Source organism: Rhea pennata, chromosome 7, assembly GCF_028389875.1.
Source record: "Rhea pennata isolate bPtePen1 chromosome 7, bPtePen1.pri, whole genome shotgun sequence".
NCBI lineage: Eukaryota > Metazoa > Chordata > Aves > Rheiformes > Rheidae > Rhea > Rhea pennata.
Window position 1 is genome coordinate 38,628,450 of NC_084669.1, and position 18,903 is coordinate 38,647,352.

The 18,903-nt window shown below is 44.5% G+C and overlaps 1 protein-coding gene across 16 annotated transcripts in view; it reads left to right on the plus strand.

The window, feature by feature from the left end:
* The window catches only part of PCDH15 (protocadherin related 15), a 599,229-nt gene that overhangs the window by 495,131 nt on the left and 85,195 nt on the right, over positions 1–18,903 (plus strand). For all 16 annotated transcript variants that reach the window (XM_062580806.1, XM_062580810.1, XM_062580818.1 and 13 more), the window contains 4 exons: positions 725–857; positions 2,860–2,939; positions 5,036–5,129; positions 17,018–17,146. In XM_062580806.1, the coding sequence (XP_062436790.1) occupies positions 725–857; positions 2,860–2,939; positions 5,036–5,129; positions 17,018–17,146 (436 nt within the window). The remainder of the gene's footprint in view (positions 1–724; positions 858–2,859; positions 2,940–5,035; positions 5,130–17,017; positions 17,147–18,903) is intronic.

Genomic DNA, 18,903 nt, shown 5'->3' on the forward strand with positions numbered 1-18,903 from the left:
TCATTAATATGTCGTAAGTTATTGAGCTATGTTTAGGCACGTTTAAGCACTTAGGTACATTTAAGTTTACACGGAGTATAAAAGTTTAAATTTGAAGTTCATTTTTTTTTTTTCAGAAGTTACGGTTAAGCATGTAACGATGAGCAATTCCTATTATTGAGAAAAGGGGGAAATAAAAGCATTTGTGTAGGCTGCTTTAATTCAGACGTCGGTCTTTTCAGCAGCTTCCTTGGACGCTGCCTATGTGGGGGAATCGCTGCAGTTGGGGAGGACGGTGATGAGCCAGCTCGAGTCCAATTAAAAAAAAAAAAATTATATTCTTGAAACGCAGAGTGCAAATAGACATCCTTGCTCTGTGGCTTGCAGGCGCAGCGATAGTGTTTGGTCTGATACATGTCAGGCCCTGCACGCGTAAATACGTTTGTTACGCATTATATATTAGTGTGTGTGTGTATATATGTTTTGTTTTCAAAGGATGCTTGGGCTACTTTTTATTAATAAATAAATAAATAGAAGAGCTTCCTGCTCTGTGAACATGGTGCATTTTTGGTGCAGGGCAAAAAAATATGTCCTGAAGCTTTTAAGAGAGCAAAGAGAGATTAGTAGACCTGGAGAACATATAAAACAGATATTGCTGGTTGCTTTGCCATACGCTCTATTGATTTCGATGGGCTTTGATTTTTTTTTTTTTTTTTAATTCATATTTTTTTCCCTCTCCTTGCAGGAGCTCCATTACCACCGTTTACATCGAGGTCCTTCCGCCGAACAACCAGAGCCCTCCGCGCTTCCCCCAGCTGATGTACAGCCTGGAAGTCAGTGAGGCCATGAGGGTCGGAGCCGTTCTGTTAAACCTGCAGGTACGGCGAGCTTCCCTGTAAGCCTTCGCAGAGCCCCAGGAAGGGGCGTGCGGCCGCTTCTAGGGTTTAAAAGCGGTTTGTAAGTCAAACAGCCCGTTCTGTAGTGTCCGAACTAAGCGGCCACCCGAGGCAGCCCCGCGAGGGGAAGCGGCGAGAGCGCGTTAGGACGGCGCAGCCCGTAAACAGCGCTGCGCCGGCGCGTTTTCGGCGCCGCGCCGCCTCTCTCGGCAGCCTGGGTTCTGCTTCCCTGTTCAGACGGCCCTGCCGCAGGACACCGAGCGTCCGTTACTTCTGAGGGCCTTGGAAACGCTTAGAAAACACTGCCTTCTAGTTATTACTACCGCAGCGGAGATCTGCCTTGCATTACCGATACGTTATGTACGAGCTGAATTCAGATACCTAAGCGCTGCCCGTGAGAAATGTGTAGTTCTCGAATCGCAAATACGCGCGGCTTCGTCTGCCACGGCTTAGTCGAAGGCTGCTTCTCGCGAAAGGCTGGCGGTTCTCAACGTAAGGTGCAGAGGCATCGCCTTCACAGCCCTGGTTCAGCTGCCTCATTCTGCATTAATAGCCCATCTGTATTAAAGGGCTTTTACTGTGCGCACTATATTTCACTATATTTCTGTCTTCCTTTTTTTTTTTTTTTAATTCCCCACATAAAATTGGCCAGGACGTTTTAAACATTCATAACCTGATGGGTGTTGGAGCTTGTTAAATTTTGCGCTGTCTTTTCTGTGCAAAAACAAAGTTATCTGTTAGTCATCTTGGATTTTTTCTTTTTTTTTCAGGGGAGCGTCTGTAATTTCAGTAGTAGTTTAAGATAATGCCTGCAAGTAGGTAATCTGGAAAATAGCAGCCCTCAAATATTTTACAGCTAGTTTCACATGTATATTTTCATGCTGACCTTTGCTTTCTGGAATAGTCTTATCAATATAATAAGAATTATGAATTAAATTTTGCTTTGTGCAGTAGGGTTAAGAGGTTACAATTTTATTCCTCCCTTTAAAAAAATTATTTTTTTTAAGTGCTGCATGCAGTATAAGGGTTACAAAACCTGTGAGAGATGAAGCAAGTTACCTCAATAGTCCTGAGTTAGCAAGTCGAAAGATCTGCAAAGCGCTGGGACACTTTTCGTCGGTGTAAATAGCGATGCAGATGCAGGCGTTTAAAATCTGGCTAGGGCACTTCAAAACACGTTGCCCCCAAAATAACTGACTCCAGTCAAATAAATTGACCGTCTCCTTTTCTGTTAGGTCTTTTTAAAAAAGATGGTTATTATTTTTATAATATTACGCATTTTAAAACATGCCCAGCTGCATCTGAGCTTAAGTAATGCAATATTTAATGATCTCCACTGTATTCATTTGTAAATAAGCCTCCAAGTTTATTGCATGCCTGGGAGGCGTTCCTTGCTTTGCCTTCCGCCAGCCATCGTTAATTAAAGCATGCAAAGAGTCTGATTTTTTTCCGGGAGCCTGAGAAGCAAAAATAGAGTATTTATTGCGGCGCTGATGCTTCCCGCACAAGGACCGGGGTAGACACCTCTGCAGGATGTCCTCAACCTCCCCGGTTTTCCCCTCCTTAACGGGACCCGTTGTCCTCCTATGAAAGGAAATCAGATTGGCTTGGCATTTCGAGCAGCTTAGCCTTGCTGTTACCCATCTCCAAGAAATGCCTAAGGCAAGGGGATAAGAAACGGGATGGTTGCTGGAATTTGGGTGGCACATGTATGGCCGTCTATCTCCGTAGCTCTTTTCTTCATTGAGACTCATCTCCCACCGGATCCTACCTGGCGCTCTATGTGTTCGCGTGTTTTATTGCTTTTATCCTGGGGCAAAACACTTAATCGCTTTGGATTTTAACTTTAATGGTACTTCTGTGGGTAATTTTCCAATATGTAAATTGTAAGAAAGAAAGAAACAAAAAAGAAACCAAAAAGCTTTGTGACCGACATCATCTTATCCCTTTTTTTTTTTTTTTTTTTTTGTTTCCCCCTTTAAAGGCTATTGATAGGGAGGGAGACCCTATAAGATACCTCATTCAGAATGGAGATCCTCAGCAAGTTTTTAACCTCTCTCAAAGGTAAGTGGAAAACACCTAGAAAAAGCCTGGAAACTTTTCAGCCGAGTGGATTTGTGGCTCGTGAGCAAAGCAAAAGGCTCCGAGGCGGGCAGATTCAGCGCTTCCTCAGATTGCCTTTTAGGCATTAACAAGCCTGTGGAGGCCACCGTGTTTTTTGCGGGGGCCTCTTTGTTTATTTTAAGTATTTTAGTAGGTAGGAAAAGTGAGGGTGGAGGATGGGACACAAGTACCCCGAGACTTGTGTGCTGCTGCTCTTGGGTAGGTTTTAAATATCTCAGATGGACCATCTTTCCCACCTGAGCTATTTGCTTGCATCTTGGAGCATGCCAGTTAATCCCTGCATAATTCCCAGACAGGGTGGGACATACTGCCTGCTTCAGATCCATCTCCTAGGTCTATTTTGGCTAGCGCTCGCCAGCCGAGAGTGGTGAGATGGTTTTGATGGTTCTCCTTTGGTAGACACAGCCTGAGCTCAGTCTGCAGTAGTTAGGTGCCTCATTATGTTCCCCAGGGAGAGCAAAGATTAAAAACCAGGGGGCTAAATGAATGAAAGCACGTCTAAATCCTTGAGTAAAACACAGCACTTAAATTAGCCTGTTTCTTGCTTGATATCCATCTATTTAAGTGGAGACAGTTTATTGCAATTGTTAAAGCAGCTCTGTTCCTCTCCCTATCATTTTTTCTGTTTTTATTTTAGCACAGTGGTTCTTGAACAAATGTTTAAAAATACTTCCAAGCTTTTAATCCTAGGGAAGGGTCGCATTCCCCCATCCTGGTTCCCCTTGCTTTTGTAGTATTTATTTAAAGAGACTGCTTGCTGGAGCAGCTTGCCCGGCAAGTGTTGGTTATCTGTTTTTGCTGAGAGCAATGTCTGTAAAAGTCTTGGCTGGGCATCGGTATTTTGGAAGTAGAAAAATTCGAGGTCTTCTCTGAGAGTAAGAAGTTGCATCTGAAATTCTGGAGGAATTGATGATCTCAAGGGAAAAACACCAGCAAGTACGGAGCACATACACCCAAGGCTTCTGAAGCAGGATAGCTAATGACAACACGCTTTTGGGTTTTTTTTCATTTTTTTGCTTGGTTTGGGTTTCACTATTTTTGTTTGAATAAAACCTCTATCTGAGCAATTAGCCATTTAGGTTGTTTTAGCTTATACATACGAGTTCAACCACTAAAAGATCCCCATGCCTGGCAAATGCTTGTGTCTGGTTGATAAACTCACTAAAAAGGGGGAATTGCGGCATGCCAAGGTCCCAGCCAGTGTGGATTTTTCACTGCAGAATCACGTGTTGCAGTTTTCTTAACATGTTGCAAGCTGCCTGTTGTTAGACCACCACATCTGGTGGTGTTTCATGGCAGAAGCTGTGTAGCCAGATGACAAGAGGAGGCGTCTAATCCTGGATCCGTATTTAGAAGCTGGCACATCTCTGTTGAATAGGCTGTGGCCTGGGTGGCATTTAAGAGACGTGTCATTTTATTGCAAGCTTGACTATGACGTCTAGGAGACACCAGAAACGTGGTGAAACCATCCGGAAATGTAGAGCTTTAGAGCTGTTTGCAGAAGGACCTGTTGGGCCGGTTAAGCAGGGGTTAGCTTGCTTAGACACTAGCGTTAGCCGATGATCCCTTCCTGATGATTCCTCACGTAACAGCGTGCTGTGGGATCTTATTTTGGTGTTGCTCCGAAACCACCACCTCCACATGGCTTTCAGACCTCTACATGAGGAAAGTAGATCATCTTCGAGACAAAATCTAGCTTTTCAGGGCTATCGGGACTACTCCGTGGCTCGTGGCCTGCTTGTGACTCTTGTCACTTACTATTGCCTTGCGTTCAGTAATTCTGTATATATCGCCAGGTCTTTATTTTGTTCCTAAATTACATGTGTATTGAGCCAGAAAGCATTAGAAATTGGCTCGTCGTTTTTAATAGCTTATACCTGTGCAAAGCATTCTTTGAGTTGTAATAAAGCCTCAGAGCTTATTAACTTGTAGAAAAGGGAAATGTCCACGTAAGGCAAAGCAGTGGGACAAAAGTGCTTTTGGATATTTTAAAACTACTGTTGCGATAACACATTCTGTTTTTGTTTTATTATTAGTTCTGGACTGCTAGCCCTAGGAAAGCCTTTGGACAGAGAGAGCACTGACCGCTATATTCTCATCGTTACAGCTTCGGATGGCAGACCGGATGGGGTGAGTTTCCTGCAAAAGTTTTAAGAAAATGTGCTTTTACGGTATGCAGACCCGAGATAGTCTAGAAGTCTTGGTACATTTATAATCTGCAACAGTTTTGCTTTATCTCAGAAAGCTTTTTCTAAGTGCTTCCTATGCACCACTGGATGAAGTCCGTTGATCCTGAAGCTGAACGACCTTGCCGCTACGCCTGCCCTTTTGTTGCTTTTCAGCAAGAACCAGTGCAGCCAAGGGTTTGTGATACGCAAATACGTGCATCTTCTTAGCCTTTCGTTTCTCTGCTGCTGATAGCCAGTCTTCCCACTTACCTGCTCCTGAAGATCGGTTAGATGGGCAGCCATGTCCTGGATTTGCGCTTTATCTAGTCAAGCGCGTTAAACCTCTTTCAGAATTTGCCCATGAAAGCTTTGTCCAGATTCAGTTTTCTTAAGCGCTCAAGAAAAGGCTTTTGTTAAAAGTAAAAGCTTGCTTTTTTTTTTCTTTTAAGAAATTTAGTTAAATTTTTTGAAGATATGCTGTACGATTCTTCCCCTCTACCCCCCGCTCTTTTCCCCCCTCTGTGTTCTGCTGGCGTTGATCAGGCATGTAGTGACCCCAGAGCTGAATCACGAAACTAATGCTCCCGTTTGTGTTTAATATGGCAAAACCATCATTTCCAAGGTTCAGATTAAACAGTGGACAGCTAATATAAAGATACATATTTAGTTATCAAGCAGAGGCAGCGGAAATGGGATTTTCCAAAAGCCTGCAGCAATGCCAAGAGAGAGGAGCATGCTGTAGTTGGGTTGTGCAAGACACCTGGGAACGCAGCAGTGCTCTGTCATGGAATAATAGTCTGGGTGGAGAAGTCTCGTAGGTATATGAGCTTAAAATAACGTTCTGCATCTGTCCTCGCATACTATTTTTGCATTATTGGGGCTCCTCATTTCTAATGTTTTATTTTGGTCACTCGTGAACTACTGTGCATTCTTGCAGCCATGTGGTTGCTTTCCTCTCTAACTTTCAGCTGTGAAATTTGGATATTAAAGTAAAACGTGTCTTCCAGTATATTGCACTGCTGAAATACTATCTGGCACGTAGGTTACTGAAAAGATACTGTGCTCTCTTTCACCTAGAGATTCATTCCCTTTGTCTTAGGACTTAACTGTATGTCTGTCCCATTATAACACTCTGAAGGATGTTATAAATGAATTAGAAATCTCCTAGCACAATGAAGGACTAGAGCACCTAGGAATGTGGCAATACAAATAATGCATAATGGTAGAGTTCCCCAAAGTAACTGTAACGATATGATATGCACATTTTAAGAGTTTGGGGGTTTAGTGTTTTTAAGAGAAAATATCAAGAGAGTCCTACAAGGGAATCAAATAACTAGAGCTGAAGGAACTGTTGTAACAGGTATTTGTGGTTTCTCAACGCTGGGATAAAAACTATCATTTATCAATAGGCTTAAAAATTTTTACTGGTAGAACAGTCAGTGGACAGGTAAATAGATACTGAAAGATAACTGAAATGTTTTGGTGGATGGAGTCAGTTGTTTTAATATCAGCGTATACTTTAAAGGAAAGAATCTCTCCCAAGTGGGTGGGGAGTTGGCTGGCCTTGCCATCCTGCGAGGGCAGGATGATGAGTATCGCAGATGACGTTGTGAAAATCTTTTGGCTTTTATTGTATAAATAAGAATCATTTCGATGGTCATTAAGTCCTCGTTAAATCTTCCTGTCCTCTCCGTGTCAGGCAATAGCGTTTTCAACTAATTTGCAAAGGTTCCTTCGGATGACCTTTCAGTTTCCAGCTCCTTCTGATATGTTTCCTGCTATTTAGCAGGCTTCTTCTCTAGGCATGGGCTCATTTAGTCTCCAGCTGATAATATGGCGAAATCTTCTCATCGAGGACATGGATGCCTCGTTTCAACAAGTCAGTAAAATTTTGTGGGAGACCTGTTCATTGTAAATAGCTTAAATTGGAAGGCAGTGGTCTCTTTAGGATGGAGAACTGGTACTGCAATTACAAAGCTACTCTTCCCCAAATAATTCGCCTACTGCATGGTTTCAAGATGTTCTTTACTGAAAAATGCCTTTTAAGGCCTGGGGAGAAATGGTTATCTGATTGAAGAACGTGTTTCCATTTCTCTAAAATCACAAAGGTAATTCAGAAGGCAGATTCAGCTTCCTTTAAATGACATTTACGTATTTTAGCTAAGTTAAACTGTTCCAAAAACTGAGATCCAAAGTTGTTTTTTTCCTCATCCACCAAGTAGGCTGCTTGAAACTATAAATTAAATGCTTTCAGACATGCCCAGAAAGCAAGCTTTTGTGTTTTATACAACCTTTTCTACTTTGTTTTTTTGTTACGAAGCTCATATTTCACTCTTCGACCAGCCATCTCTGGGATGAGCTCACCCAATGAAGCAAGGGGGAAGGAGCACCAGAGTGATTCATCTTTCCTAACTTGAACACCAGTCTGATGTTTGTTTTCCTCTCCAGCCCTCTCCAGGGTAGTCTTTGGCACTGAGAGATCTGCCAAGGTGGATCTTTGTTGCCGCTCCTGGTATCTCCAGAGGCTTTGAGGTCGGTCCGGTCAGGCACTAGGACACTTCACATACAGGATCACGCTTCTCCTTGGACTCAGCAGCCCCAGCGCCGGTCACTCAACGCTACCCTTAATGCCGCAGAGCTGTGAGAGCAGCTCCAGGTGCCTTTCTCTCAGAAGATGTGGTTATTCCTGTGGTCATGGTGGTAGGAAACATGAGCTTTTCAAAGCCAGAAGTTACTGGTTCCTTAATCTTCTCAGGCCCCAAACTCTTTCTCTGCAGCTACAAGCAACCCAGGCTAGCACTGTGTGCCCTGCCCTTGCGGCTCTAGAAGGAGATGGTGTAGATACACCGGACTAAACTCCGTGGGATAGCTGACCAGTCTGTAGCGTAGCATTGGACCTCCTTTTCTTTTCCCCCACCATGTTCTTTAGGCCAAACTAGCCGTTCCCATCATCTGTAACGTCTGCTGAACAGTGTGTTTTGCATTTGAAATGTCCCTGCTCTCTACACCTTAGATTTGCAGGGTTTTAATGATATTTTTCCTCCTTTTTAATAAAAGAAGTCTAAAAGATTTTTTTTTGAACCGTGTTGCAGTGGCACTGAGGAGCTGAGGTTTCTGTATTCTAAGCCCCAAAGCTTATTTAGCTACTTGATGCTGTGTGGTGACAGTCATGTTAATGTCTTCTGACCTTTGGGGACTGCTTATTCCATCAAAATTAATGCAGAGCTACTCTAGGCTTCCACCAAGCAACACAACTCCCCCATTTAGCCGCGTGGCCTGGCTGACACTGTTTTATCCCTTTCACGTGCCTTAAAAAGCTTGTGACTGTTTAAAATGCTTGACTGTGCTTCCTAAGATACAGTTGTTCTGATTTATGACCTAGGGCATTAATGGCCCACATTTCTTTTCTTTTCTTTTCTTTTTTTTTTTTTTTTTTTAATCTGACCTTGAAATAGTGGTGGACCTACCACCTCTGCCTGTCAACAAGGCAATACAATAAACAATTAAGCACACGCTCATTAAGCATTCAGGAAAATATCATTATTTCCCTAGTAACAAGGCTTCGCTGTAGATGAACAGGAAGGATGACAGGCAAATGAAAAGATATGGCAAGCTCAAATCATTTTCACAGATTCTGGTGCTTTCAGATGGGATTTCAGTGCCAGATTTCTCATTTCGGAGGTAGAGATTGGGAATAAAAAAAATACTCGAGTCTTTTGTTACAAGGAAGAAAAGCATTCTCTGCTATTTATTCTTTAATTTCACAAGTGTGTATATGTCTGCTCATTTATATAAAAAAAACCAAGAAGCTCCATGGTATTAACTTCATACCTGAAGAATGCAGGGAGGAAGAGGAATTTCAAGTGGCCCCTTTAGATAATTTAGAGGTCGACCTAGGTTCCTGCAGTGTTCGGAGCAGAATTTAAGATTTAAGACCACCGAATATGATTGTCCGGTTCTGAAAATAGTCACTTAACAGCCCCCTACGCTTTGGAAAAACCTTTCTGCTCAATTTTAAATGTGCCCGTAGTTGCTGTTTCGTTCGCACGAGGAACTGCCCACGTTTTGGAGAAGTCAAGCATCCTAGTAGCTAATTTGCAAAGCTGGTCAGCAGCTAGTAATTGGGTTTCCTTAAAAATTGGCAGTCATCCTAACGGTGTTGCCAACATCCCACGCATCCCTGCCTGCCTCTTCAATGCAGGTGAAGGAAGGTGATAGCATTGGTGCCTCTTGTCACACTATCGCTTTGTGATGCCCAGAAAATACCACCCGGCTGGCACTTTAGAAGACGCTTTTAAGCCTTTTTGTGCTTTCTGTATGTTCCTAGGAATCTTGAACCGGTTTCCAGATTCCACTTGGATGTCTGATGCATCAGAATTTGCTGCTGCAATATTCAACTTCTAAGTGGGGCAAAAACATTCATGGGTTTGCGCTCGGTGCAGGAGCGTAAAAGAGAGAGGTTTAAAATTTAGAAACCCTGAGAAACATATTCCTGGCTGGAGCATGGGAGGCTGCAGTGTGCGTAGAAGGTCACGACAGTCTTTTTGCCCCAGCAGCGAGAGCTAGCGTTTGCTCACCTCGCGATACAAGGTGCTACCCGGGTGCTTCGGTCATCTTAGAAGAGCGTTAATAATTGAGAGCATCCTTCTCTCGTGGCACTGGGATTAACTGCGCTCCTTAGAACAAGCAGGTAGAGCTACATCAATTCAGTCAAAGATTTACTTCTCGAATAGTGTGCAGAGAGTTAATTACTTACAGTAAATTTTCTGTTGCTGCTGTAGGTATTATCTACATCTGCTTTGTAGCGGTTCCATTAAGTTCCATTAAAAGTAAAGTTCTGTTAAGATGAAAGAACAAGCGGGGCTTTCGGTAAACACTCGACAAATAAAGATTTTGCGTACGCAAGGGCTTCTGCTTAAAAAGGCGTCAGCTTACCTTTGTGCAATCGGTTAAACGAGGTTTTAAAAAGAAAAGTCGATGGACTCGGTTCATACTGTGGAAGTTATGCATTAATACAGCATTTAATACTACGTTAATACAGCACATTTATTTTGATCTGTTGGTGCTGTGGAACTGAGTAGTCATTAAATGCGTGAAAAGGAACAGTGTAAACAGAAAAAAATGATTCTGTATTTCCTCCTATAAAGAACTCCTCCTCAAACGATTTTATTCTTAGCAATACAAACCGTAACTAAAGAAAAGCAAGCTCTCTTATTATTTTCCCATCAAGTTACGGGCTGGATATGAGGAAGCCACACAAATTCCTGCAGATCAGTAAGTGAAGCTTTTGTGGGCTCAGATTTCATCCTATGAGGGCAGGTCTTCTCTGAGCAGCTGCTTGGTTTGATAGAGCAACAGCTATGTCTTCAGGAGGCTTCGCGGAAGCCCGTAGCAGTCTCCCGTGTCTGTGCAACTTGTCTGCTGGCGTTATGCATGTAACACCCTTCATAAAAGCTTTCGTTCTGAACGTTAGCAGGGAAAAGACGGTTTAAGCACTCCTCTTAAAGAGATGGAGCAGTGGTTTCCACCAAAGATTTTATACAGCTTGTAACTCCGTTCTGAAAGATGCTTTTAATTGTTTTGCGGTGAGAAACAGTTTTGCACCGAGGGTTATCGATGTGTTGTGTGACTCAAAATAGAATATGTCTGAGTAGGACTACAGTAAAGTAGAACCTGCAGCAGAGTTCACAGAGGCAGTAATGTATTCTACCCCGGTCAGGAGTACTGCTTAAGATGGGAAAGAATAAGTTGGGCGCTCTATTTTTCTGCCGGCGGCACGCAAACCTCTTCCATTCTTTTTATAACAGCGGTGAAGTCTCCAGTTCCAAGTTAAAAATGAGCCCCGTGCGAGGGTTTTGGGAGCATTGCAGCTGCAAGCTAGGGCAGCCCGCTTTCCTAGCCTGCTTGGAAGCTCTTGGGTTGTGCCTCGGCACGTAAAGCTCTCGGTAAAGCCGCCGCGGTTTTATCCGTTTGCGATCGAGATGCAACATCCCGAGCTTTTAGTTCTGGTGCGGCCCCGGTTGTCCAAGGCTTTGTCGCTTCCAGGCTCTATTGCAAACGTAGCCAGCTTTGCATGTTAGCCTCCTGCTAGGTTAGGTGACGTGTAGCGCACGGTGTCCTCTAGATTTGGGTTGTTTAGCCTGAATACGTATAGTTTGGGGTGGAAGCGCCCGGCTGCAGCTGGCTCATCCGGTGGCAATGTTTCATTCCTGTGATATTGAGATGCTTTTTAGCTTCTTGGACAGCAGGTCAACACTCTCCCTGTTTCCCAAGTAGACGGGCGGTGGCTGTTACACGGCCGGGGACTGGCGTAACGGGAGAGACCTGTCCCATCAATCCCACGCGCTTGTCAAGGGCTCTGGAACACGTGCCGTTTTCTCTTCCTCGCCCTCCGAAATTCTCATCTTCCGTGTTTTCTTTTTGGGGGTGCAGGGGGAAGGGTCGCGCTAGCGATTCATTTCTGTGCGTTTGACAGCATTTCTCTGCGTCTGCTCCCCAGACTTCTCCTGGTCTGTTTTCATTAGCGTAATTATTGACAAGCTCCAGCCTTGTCTTTCCCTTCAGGCTCAATCTCTTCTCTCTCCTGAATTTCTTTGCAGTCCAGCTGGCCATTTCTGCTTTACTTCTTGGAGAGGTGTAGAGGGTTGGTAGATGCTGCTCTTAAAGTTCCCATACCCTACACTGGAAGGAAGCCAGGTCGCAAAATCCCCGAGGCTCGCAGCCTTGCTGGTAGCATCACGCGGGCAAAAGAGTAACGTGCTCCCCCTTCCCTGTGGTCCGGTGGACGTTGCTTGTTGTGGTTATGCAGCTCCTGGGCACAGGAGGAGGGCAGCGAACAAGTCCGTCCCCGGTTGTGCGTATTTTCCCGTTGCTTTTTCCGACTTGGACGCTCCGGTTTCACCCTCCGTTGCCGATCGTTATTAGGTTCTCATTAGCAGTGCCGCTCTTCAGGCTCTCGCTCCCCTGGAGCTCCTAACTCAGCACGGCAATTTATTTTTCCTATTATACGATTCATACATATTTTATTCCGGTCCTTAGCACTGCCATTATCTTGGTGTTTGAGCAGCTGTTTCTCTGTTTGGTAAAGAATAGCTATTCTTTTGGCTATCACAACTTAAGCCTTGTTTTTTTTGGATTTAATATAGATAAGTTCTGATATGTAGAACAGAAGCGTTATTTACGGTTTCTTTTTTGATGCAGTAGGACCCTGAGCTTTGCCTCAGATCTCATTATTTGCAAACTAGTTATATCTGGAGCTGATAGCGTTTTCTATATAGTTTGTCTAAACTAATAAACTTGTTTGACGTCCGAGCTAAGGAAGTTTCCTCTCCACAGCGAGGAATGCTTCCATCAATTTCCTGCTTCGATGTAAATGGCAGGCTTCAAATAAAATAAGTCACAAGCAAAATTTCCTTCCAATTTACCTTCTGTAACATTTATCAGGGCCTGGCGCGCTTGGGGCAAAAGATATTTGTAGAGTCTATGTTAATGTTACGTTTATTGCTTAGGGAAGAATTATATATATAAGAACTACTTCAGTGGCCCTGAGAAAGCTATAAATTGTAGTTGCTGGTCTCTTGTTTGACTTCTGTGTATTATAAAAGAGAAGTAACCATGGCTTGCTCCAGCAATAAACAGGGAGGTGCGTGCTCCGTGGCTGTACTACGTTTTCCCACGCGAGCCTCCGGTAACGGTTTCAACGCTGCCTTCGGAGCCGCGCTTGACCGGTCTTCGGCAGGAGCGCCGAGCTTGGAAAGCAGTCGAGGCAGCTGGTTGGGGATTCTTCCTGCTCTATCTTGGCGTACGCACGACGAAGAGCACGACGACGAGCCGTTCGGCTCATCTGTAAAAATTGTTCACGTTGTCCTTCAGATTTTCTGCTAGGTTTCCCCCTCCCTCCCTTCCACCCCCCCGCCCAAAAAAAACCCACACACCCCAAATGTCTCAAGGAAAAATCTGCTTCGTGCTGCTGGTGCTCTTCTAAGCTTTACCTTGGTTTTAGTCTGCCCTATGCAGGTCACCTTGTGATGGTAGGAGACTAGAGGCAAAAGATGAGGACGGATAGTAACGTTATAGGGAGGCGGAAAAAAGGTTCTGGCCCCGTATCTGGAACCTGACATATGAGAAGCAGGGAATAAGAAGAAACACTAAGCTCCTCTAACTTCGCAAGGAGCCGAGCTCAGCTCCTTGCACGGTTTTTCGGCGTGCAAGAGAGGTAGGACCCACGGTCGGCTTGCTTGCTTATGTTGCATCCCAGCACGAGCCTGGAAAGAGGTTACAGCTAGCCCGGCTCATCGCTCGCAAGCAGCGATTATTTCGTCAATGTGATTTTAGCGGCGCTGCTGACTTTTTACGTTACCTGCAGGACGGACGATGGTCACGTTACCAATAGTGCTCTGTGCTGCAGTTCTGAGTGAGCCTCCGTCATTTATTCTGGTCGGTTAATAAAGGCTATTTTAGGAGAGCGTGTCAGTCCTACGCCGCGACTTGCAGAGAGCTTAAGGAAATGTTTGGAGCCCTCTGTTGGACATTTAAAAAAAAGAATTTTTTTTTTTTTTAAGGTTGATCTTTGATTATAGGAGCTTCCTATGTTAACGGCAGAACTGCCGGTCCATGCATCTTGGAGAAATGGGGAGCTAACTGGCCAGCACTTCGTGGAAACGGCATTTTTTCTTCAGTAGGATGAGAAATGGTGCCTGGATTCGGATTTAATAGCAAGAAGGTTTCTGAAGTTGAGAAGTATAAATACGCCGGAGCGCTTTGTTCCGGATGCAAAGGAAGGAGGCGCTACGCCACTGTTACTGCGACGAACCCGCGACTGCAGATTTTCTTTTTTGTGCAACTAGGCTAAGCAAAAGCCTTTAGTCTTCCCACTCTTCGTTAGTCGGGGGCTCTTCTGTGACCTGGTATCCCTCCGTTCCAAAGAGATGTCATACCCTGCGGTATAGAGTAACTTGCAGAATACCTCAGGAAAGCTTTCATCCTTCGTACGCAAAAGTCAGGCTGGAAATTGATTCCTTTCGTTTCTTGGGTAAACCCTATTTAGACTATGAAGGCTTCAGAATCTTCATTTTTAATTTTTTTTTTTGGACTGGGGAATGTCGAGGCCGAGTTCTCAGTATCTGTCTGTGTTTTGAAAGAGCAAAGCGTTTGCTTCCGCTCTCACACTGCCATATAGAAAATGTTTTTTCTCCATCCTGGTGTATTTTGGAGAGCATTTCACTGCTTTCTCAACAATTTCTCCTTTAACTTCTTTTCATTCAGAATCCTTCGTACCTCTTCTTTGCACTTCTTACCAAGAGGTTGTTACGTGTTGTCTCAGAAATGCTTGCGCCACAACCTCTCTGGGCATCCTGCCCCGCTCCCTGCCTGTCCTCACAGGGAAAACGTTATTCCTTATACCCAGTCTGAACCTGTCTTGTTGCAGCTTATGCCCGCTGTCTCTCCTCCTCCCACCACGCACCACTGTGAAACTCCTGGCTCCGTCTTCTCAACAACCTTCTCATAATACTGGGGAACAGCTGTTTTGCCCCCCTCCTCCACCCTGCAAAGGACAAAGATGTCCTCTTCAGACTGAACAAGCCCAGCTCCCTCGGCCTCTCCTCAAAGGGCAAGTGCTCCAGCCCTGGCCATCTTGGTGGCCTCTGCTGAACTGGTTCCAGTTTGTCCATATCTTTCCTATATGTGCTGGGGGAACAAAACTGGACCCAGTATCTCAATGCGGTCTGATGAGTGCTGAGTAGAGGGGAATAATCCCTTCCCTCCATCTCCTGCCTGTGCCAGTTCGTACAGCCTACAACGCTGCTGGCCCTGGCTGTCGTCAGGGCACACCACTGGCTGGTGGTGTCCCTCTGCCTACTAAGGCCCCCCAGGGCCTCTTCTGCAGAGCTGTCCCCACGCGGTCAGACCCCATCCCGTATCACTGCAAGGGGCTTTTCCTTCCCCTCGGTGGGAATTGCTATTGCTCCTTGCAGAGTGGCGCGGGGTTCCTGCCGGCCCATTCCTCCAGCCCGTTGAGGTCCTTCTGAACAGCAGCTTTGACCTCCAGCGTACGGACTGCTCCCACTAATTTGGGGTCATCTCTTCTTTTTCATTCAAAGCACAAAATAATCCTGCTAGGGTCATGTTGCTACTAGCATGCTTCCAGAGTGGATTTAGACAAACGTCGTCCTTTAGAAGAAGCGCTTATGACGCTTGAGTTCCTCCTGACTTATTTTGAACTTTATATCCAAAATAGGCATGTGAGCCCACACAGGCCTATTGCAACGCGCTTATGTACAGAAGTAGAGCTATAAGCAGAATCACAGCGCTTTACTTTCAGCCTTGATTTGGAAGTCCGTAGACAAACGCATGTTTTGGTTGCTGTTTTAGGAGCTGCTGTAGGTTGATGCAGCGTCGATGGAAACGTTCCATTAAGGTTCCCTTGAATGGCACAGAAACCTTTTTCGAAACGGCAAGTGCTCGCTTTTTTAGCCGCTATTTGCCATGCCATGTTTCCTCTCAGTTTTACTAAGTGAGTTTTTATTACTCCATATTCTGCGGAATCAAGTTAGCTTAGGGAGATTGATTTAAATTCCGCATGTGTTGCACATCGTCAGAAATGAACGTTTTGGAGTGTGTTTTGTGTTGACAATGATGTATGAATTGTAAAGTAGGTTTTCTTTATATAAATTGGACATGGGGATGATGGCTTCAGAAACGATTAGCCAGCAACGGAGCGTAATCGGATGTAACAAGCTAGCCTAAAAGCATCTTGTTGTTGTTGTTGTTTAAAATTTTTCCTCCATTAGTTACTTTTTAAGGATTAAGTGGCTGTTGGATGGTGCTTATCGGGGAACAGGTCTCTCAAAGCTTTCTGCATTTGCCTCTCTACGAGAACTCGTGGGAAAACTCTCGCTCTCGAGGAGTGGTGGGATGCACGGACGTATTTGCCGTGCCACGCTCTTTGCCCTGTAACGGAGAGGCATTGCTAAGGGAGCCTGCCGGCGCAGGTAGCAGCTTAGCGAAGCACGCAGGGCGCCGCGCAAGCGCGCTCGCCGGATTTATAGCCGTGAAAAGCGGTAGCCGACTCCGGTGCGAGCGCCTGGGCTGCTTGCCAAACCGGAGGACTAGAAGGCGAGGGAGCTTGACCTGCCGCAGGGTCTGTCCTGCGGCGAGTAAATTATCAGATCGAACTGGCTGACGCGGCAGCGGCGGCACGACGAAATACCGTTAAGTAAGGTAGGGAGCGGGTCTAGAGTACATGACTTTTTCCGAGCTCCGACGTCCACGCTTTCCCTGCACGGCAAGCGCGAGGAGCTTGCCCCTCAACGCAACTGCGTTTGGCCCGGGCTGTTAGTGCAGAGGACCTCCCTGCAAATGTCCTCGAGGTTGGGCGCGTGGGAGGCGCTGCGAACCAGAAGAGGCTGCGGAAAAAGCAGGTTCCCGAGGCGGCCGTTAAGCTTTACGGCCGTCAGGGTTCCTGCAAAGACCGTGGAAACGGTTGTGTCTCTCCTAGGGACTTCGGCTGCCGACCGGCTTCGCTCTCCGTCTAGGAAAAGAGCTGTTTGAAGCAAGGCCGTGTTCAAGAAAGTTTTGCTTTATTTGCAACTCTAACAGATTTTCAGGCTGAAACCCTCTTTCCCTTACGAGAAAAGAAAGTGGGGCAAAAAAAAAAAACCAAAAAACCCAGCATTTTTAATAATGCTAATAACACTTGCTTTTTTTCACAAAAACATTTGTGAAATGTTTAGCTGTGATTTTTATACCGGATGGATCTAATCATAGGGAGTAGTAAAGCTGCTGCTGAGTTGCCACCTGGAAAACTGTAAAACAAGGGGTGTTTATTCATAATTTTGTCTTTCTCGGCAGACCTCAACAGCCACCGTCAATATCGTGGTGACTGACGTAAATGATAACGGACCAGTTTTTGACATGTTTCTACCTAAAAACCTGTCTGTGCAGGAGGAGGAAGCCAACGCCTTTGTCGGTCAAGTGAGGGTAAGTTATTCGCTCTGCAGGATTAAACTGTTAATTTTATTACGCGGGCAGCCCAGGCTGTTGGGGGAGAGCACAAAATAATTGTACCTTGGACAAACGGACTTTGAGTCGTTTGGCATTTAAGCCGTCTTTTTTTCAGTTGTGTTTACGTTAGCAATTATTGAAGCAGTCTTTCAACTCTGTCTTTGGGCTCTGAAATACTTGAGATTTTCTTCTTGATGCCTAGTAGCTGAAAAGAGGTTTTCATTTAGAAATAGCGTAGTAAAAAAGCTTTTTTTTTTTTTTTTTTTTAATGCACACAACCCCATAAGAGCTGTTCGTGACAGATTGACGTTGTTACGATGTTGCCACCAGATCTTTATGCTCTTACTGCTTCCTTTTTACATATTTTCCTAACACACCAAGCAAGCGATGCACGTTTACGTACGTTAGAACAGTCACAAATTTAAATTTTAAAATTACCAAGGGGCAAAACTGGTTAAACACAGAGATAATGGATTTGGTGCCATAAAATTGGATTGGGCGCTGTTAATGTGAGTGATTTGAAGCTGTGTGAATTTTCACAACATACTTGGGTCTGAGTCACTTAAAGGTCACGATCTGAGTCACTTAAAGCCTCCACTCACTCAAGTGGTGCTGTCTATGTCTATACTGTGCTTGTTGTATAACCTGGTATCAGTAAAGGTGGGTGCCCTTTTTTTTTTGTTTGTTTGTTTGTTTGGACCCCTGCGCATGCAGAAATTAGGATTCCTGCAATTAGCTCTACTATCATAAATTTATAAATTCCTGTCACGCTGTTGATTTTATGTGGCCGTTTTTCGTTATACATCTTAAAATATATGGACGCGGTATTTCAAATCAGTACTAAGTATTTTCAGAATCCGTTTTGTGTTCTGCTGGGTGCCCTCAAGATACAATAATGTTCTCAAAACACTAGATCGCGTCTATTTTTAGCTTAGATAAAACTATAAAATGAAATACATCATTGCAACAGATCCTCTGTATCTTAAAAATTAGCATATTTTCTAAGTTGTGTTGTGTTGAAAGCATTTAATAAAGCCTTTTGATAGTTCGTGCCCAGGTGTGGAATGATAGAAACTGGTTATATCGTTGATCGTCATGTTTATCACCAGTCCTAATTCTCAGTCTCTGGATGGAAAAAAGCTTTCTCTTTATAGTGCAAATGTTTGGTTATACTTTCCAACATTTCATATTCACAAATGCAAATAGATAGCGTAGAAAAGAGTGACTTGGGCATTTGAAATTATTTTCTGGCTTCAGAGAGGGTATTGCAATAAGGCTCATTAGCATTTAGGTGTACTTACGTTGTTTGGGGAGACTGTTCCTCTTGAAAACCAGAATAAACTTGTGTTACTTTCATTTGCTCCTCAGCACATGTAAACCACAGTAGGTGTGGGAGATTTTTCTGGAGTAGTACGTTGCGGAGAGACGCTGTAATACAGTTAAAGGTCTCTTTTAAATAAAAACGACCTGGTAAAGAAGATAGTCCTTTCTAAATTTGATTTAATTTAATTTTAACTGGCAAGATCTGCTGTCTGGACTCTCAGTGGCCTGAGCCTAGCGTCAGAGTCTGGAGGGAAGCATTACTCGCGGTAGGGAAAGATCGAGTTAGGGACCTCTTAAAGAAGTTGAACCTGCAGATGGCCATGGGAGGCAATGAGGTGCATCACGGGGCTGATACCGCTGCGAGGATGCTCTCCGTTGTCTTTGAAAGTTCCTGGTGATCAGGAGTGGTT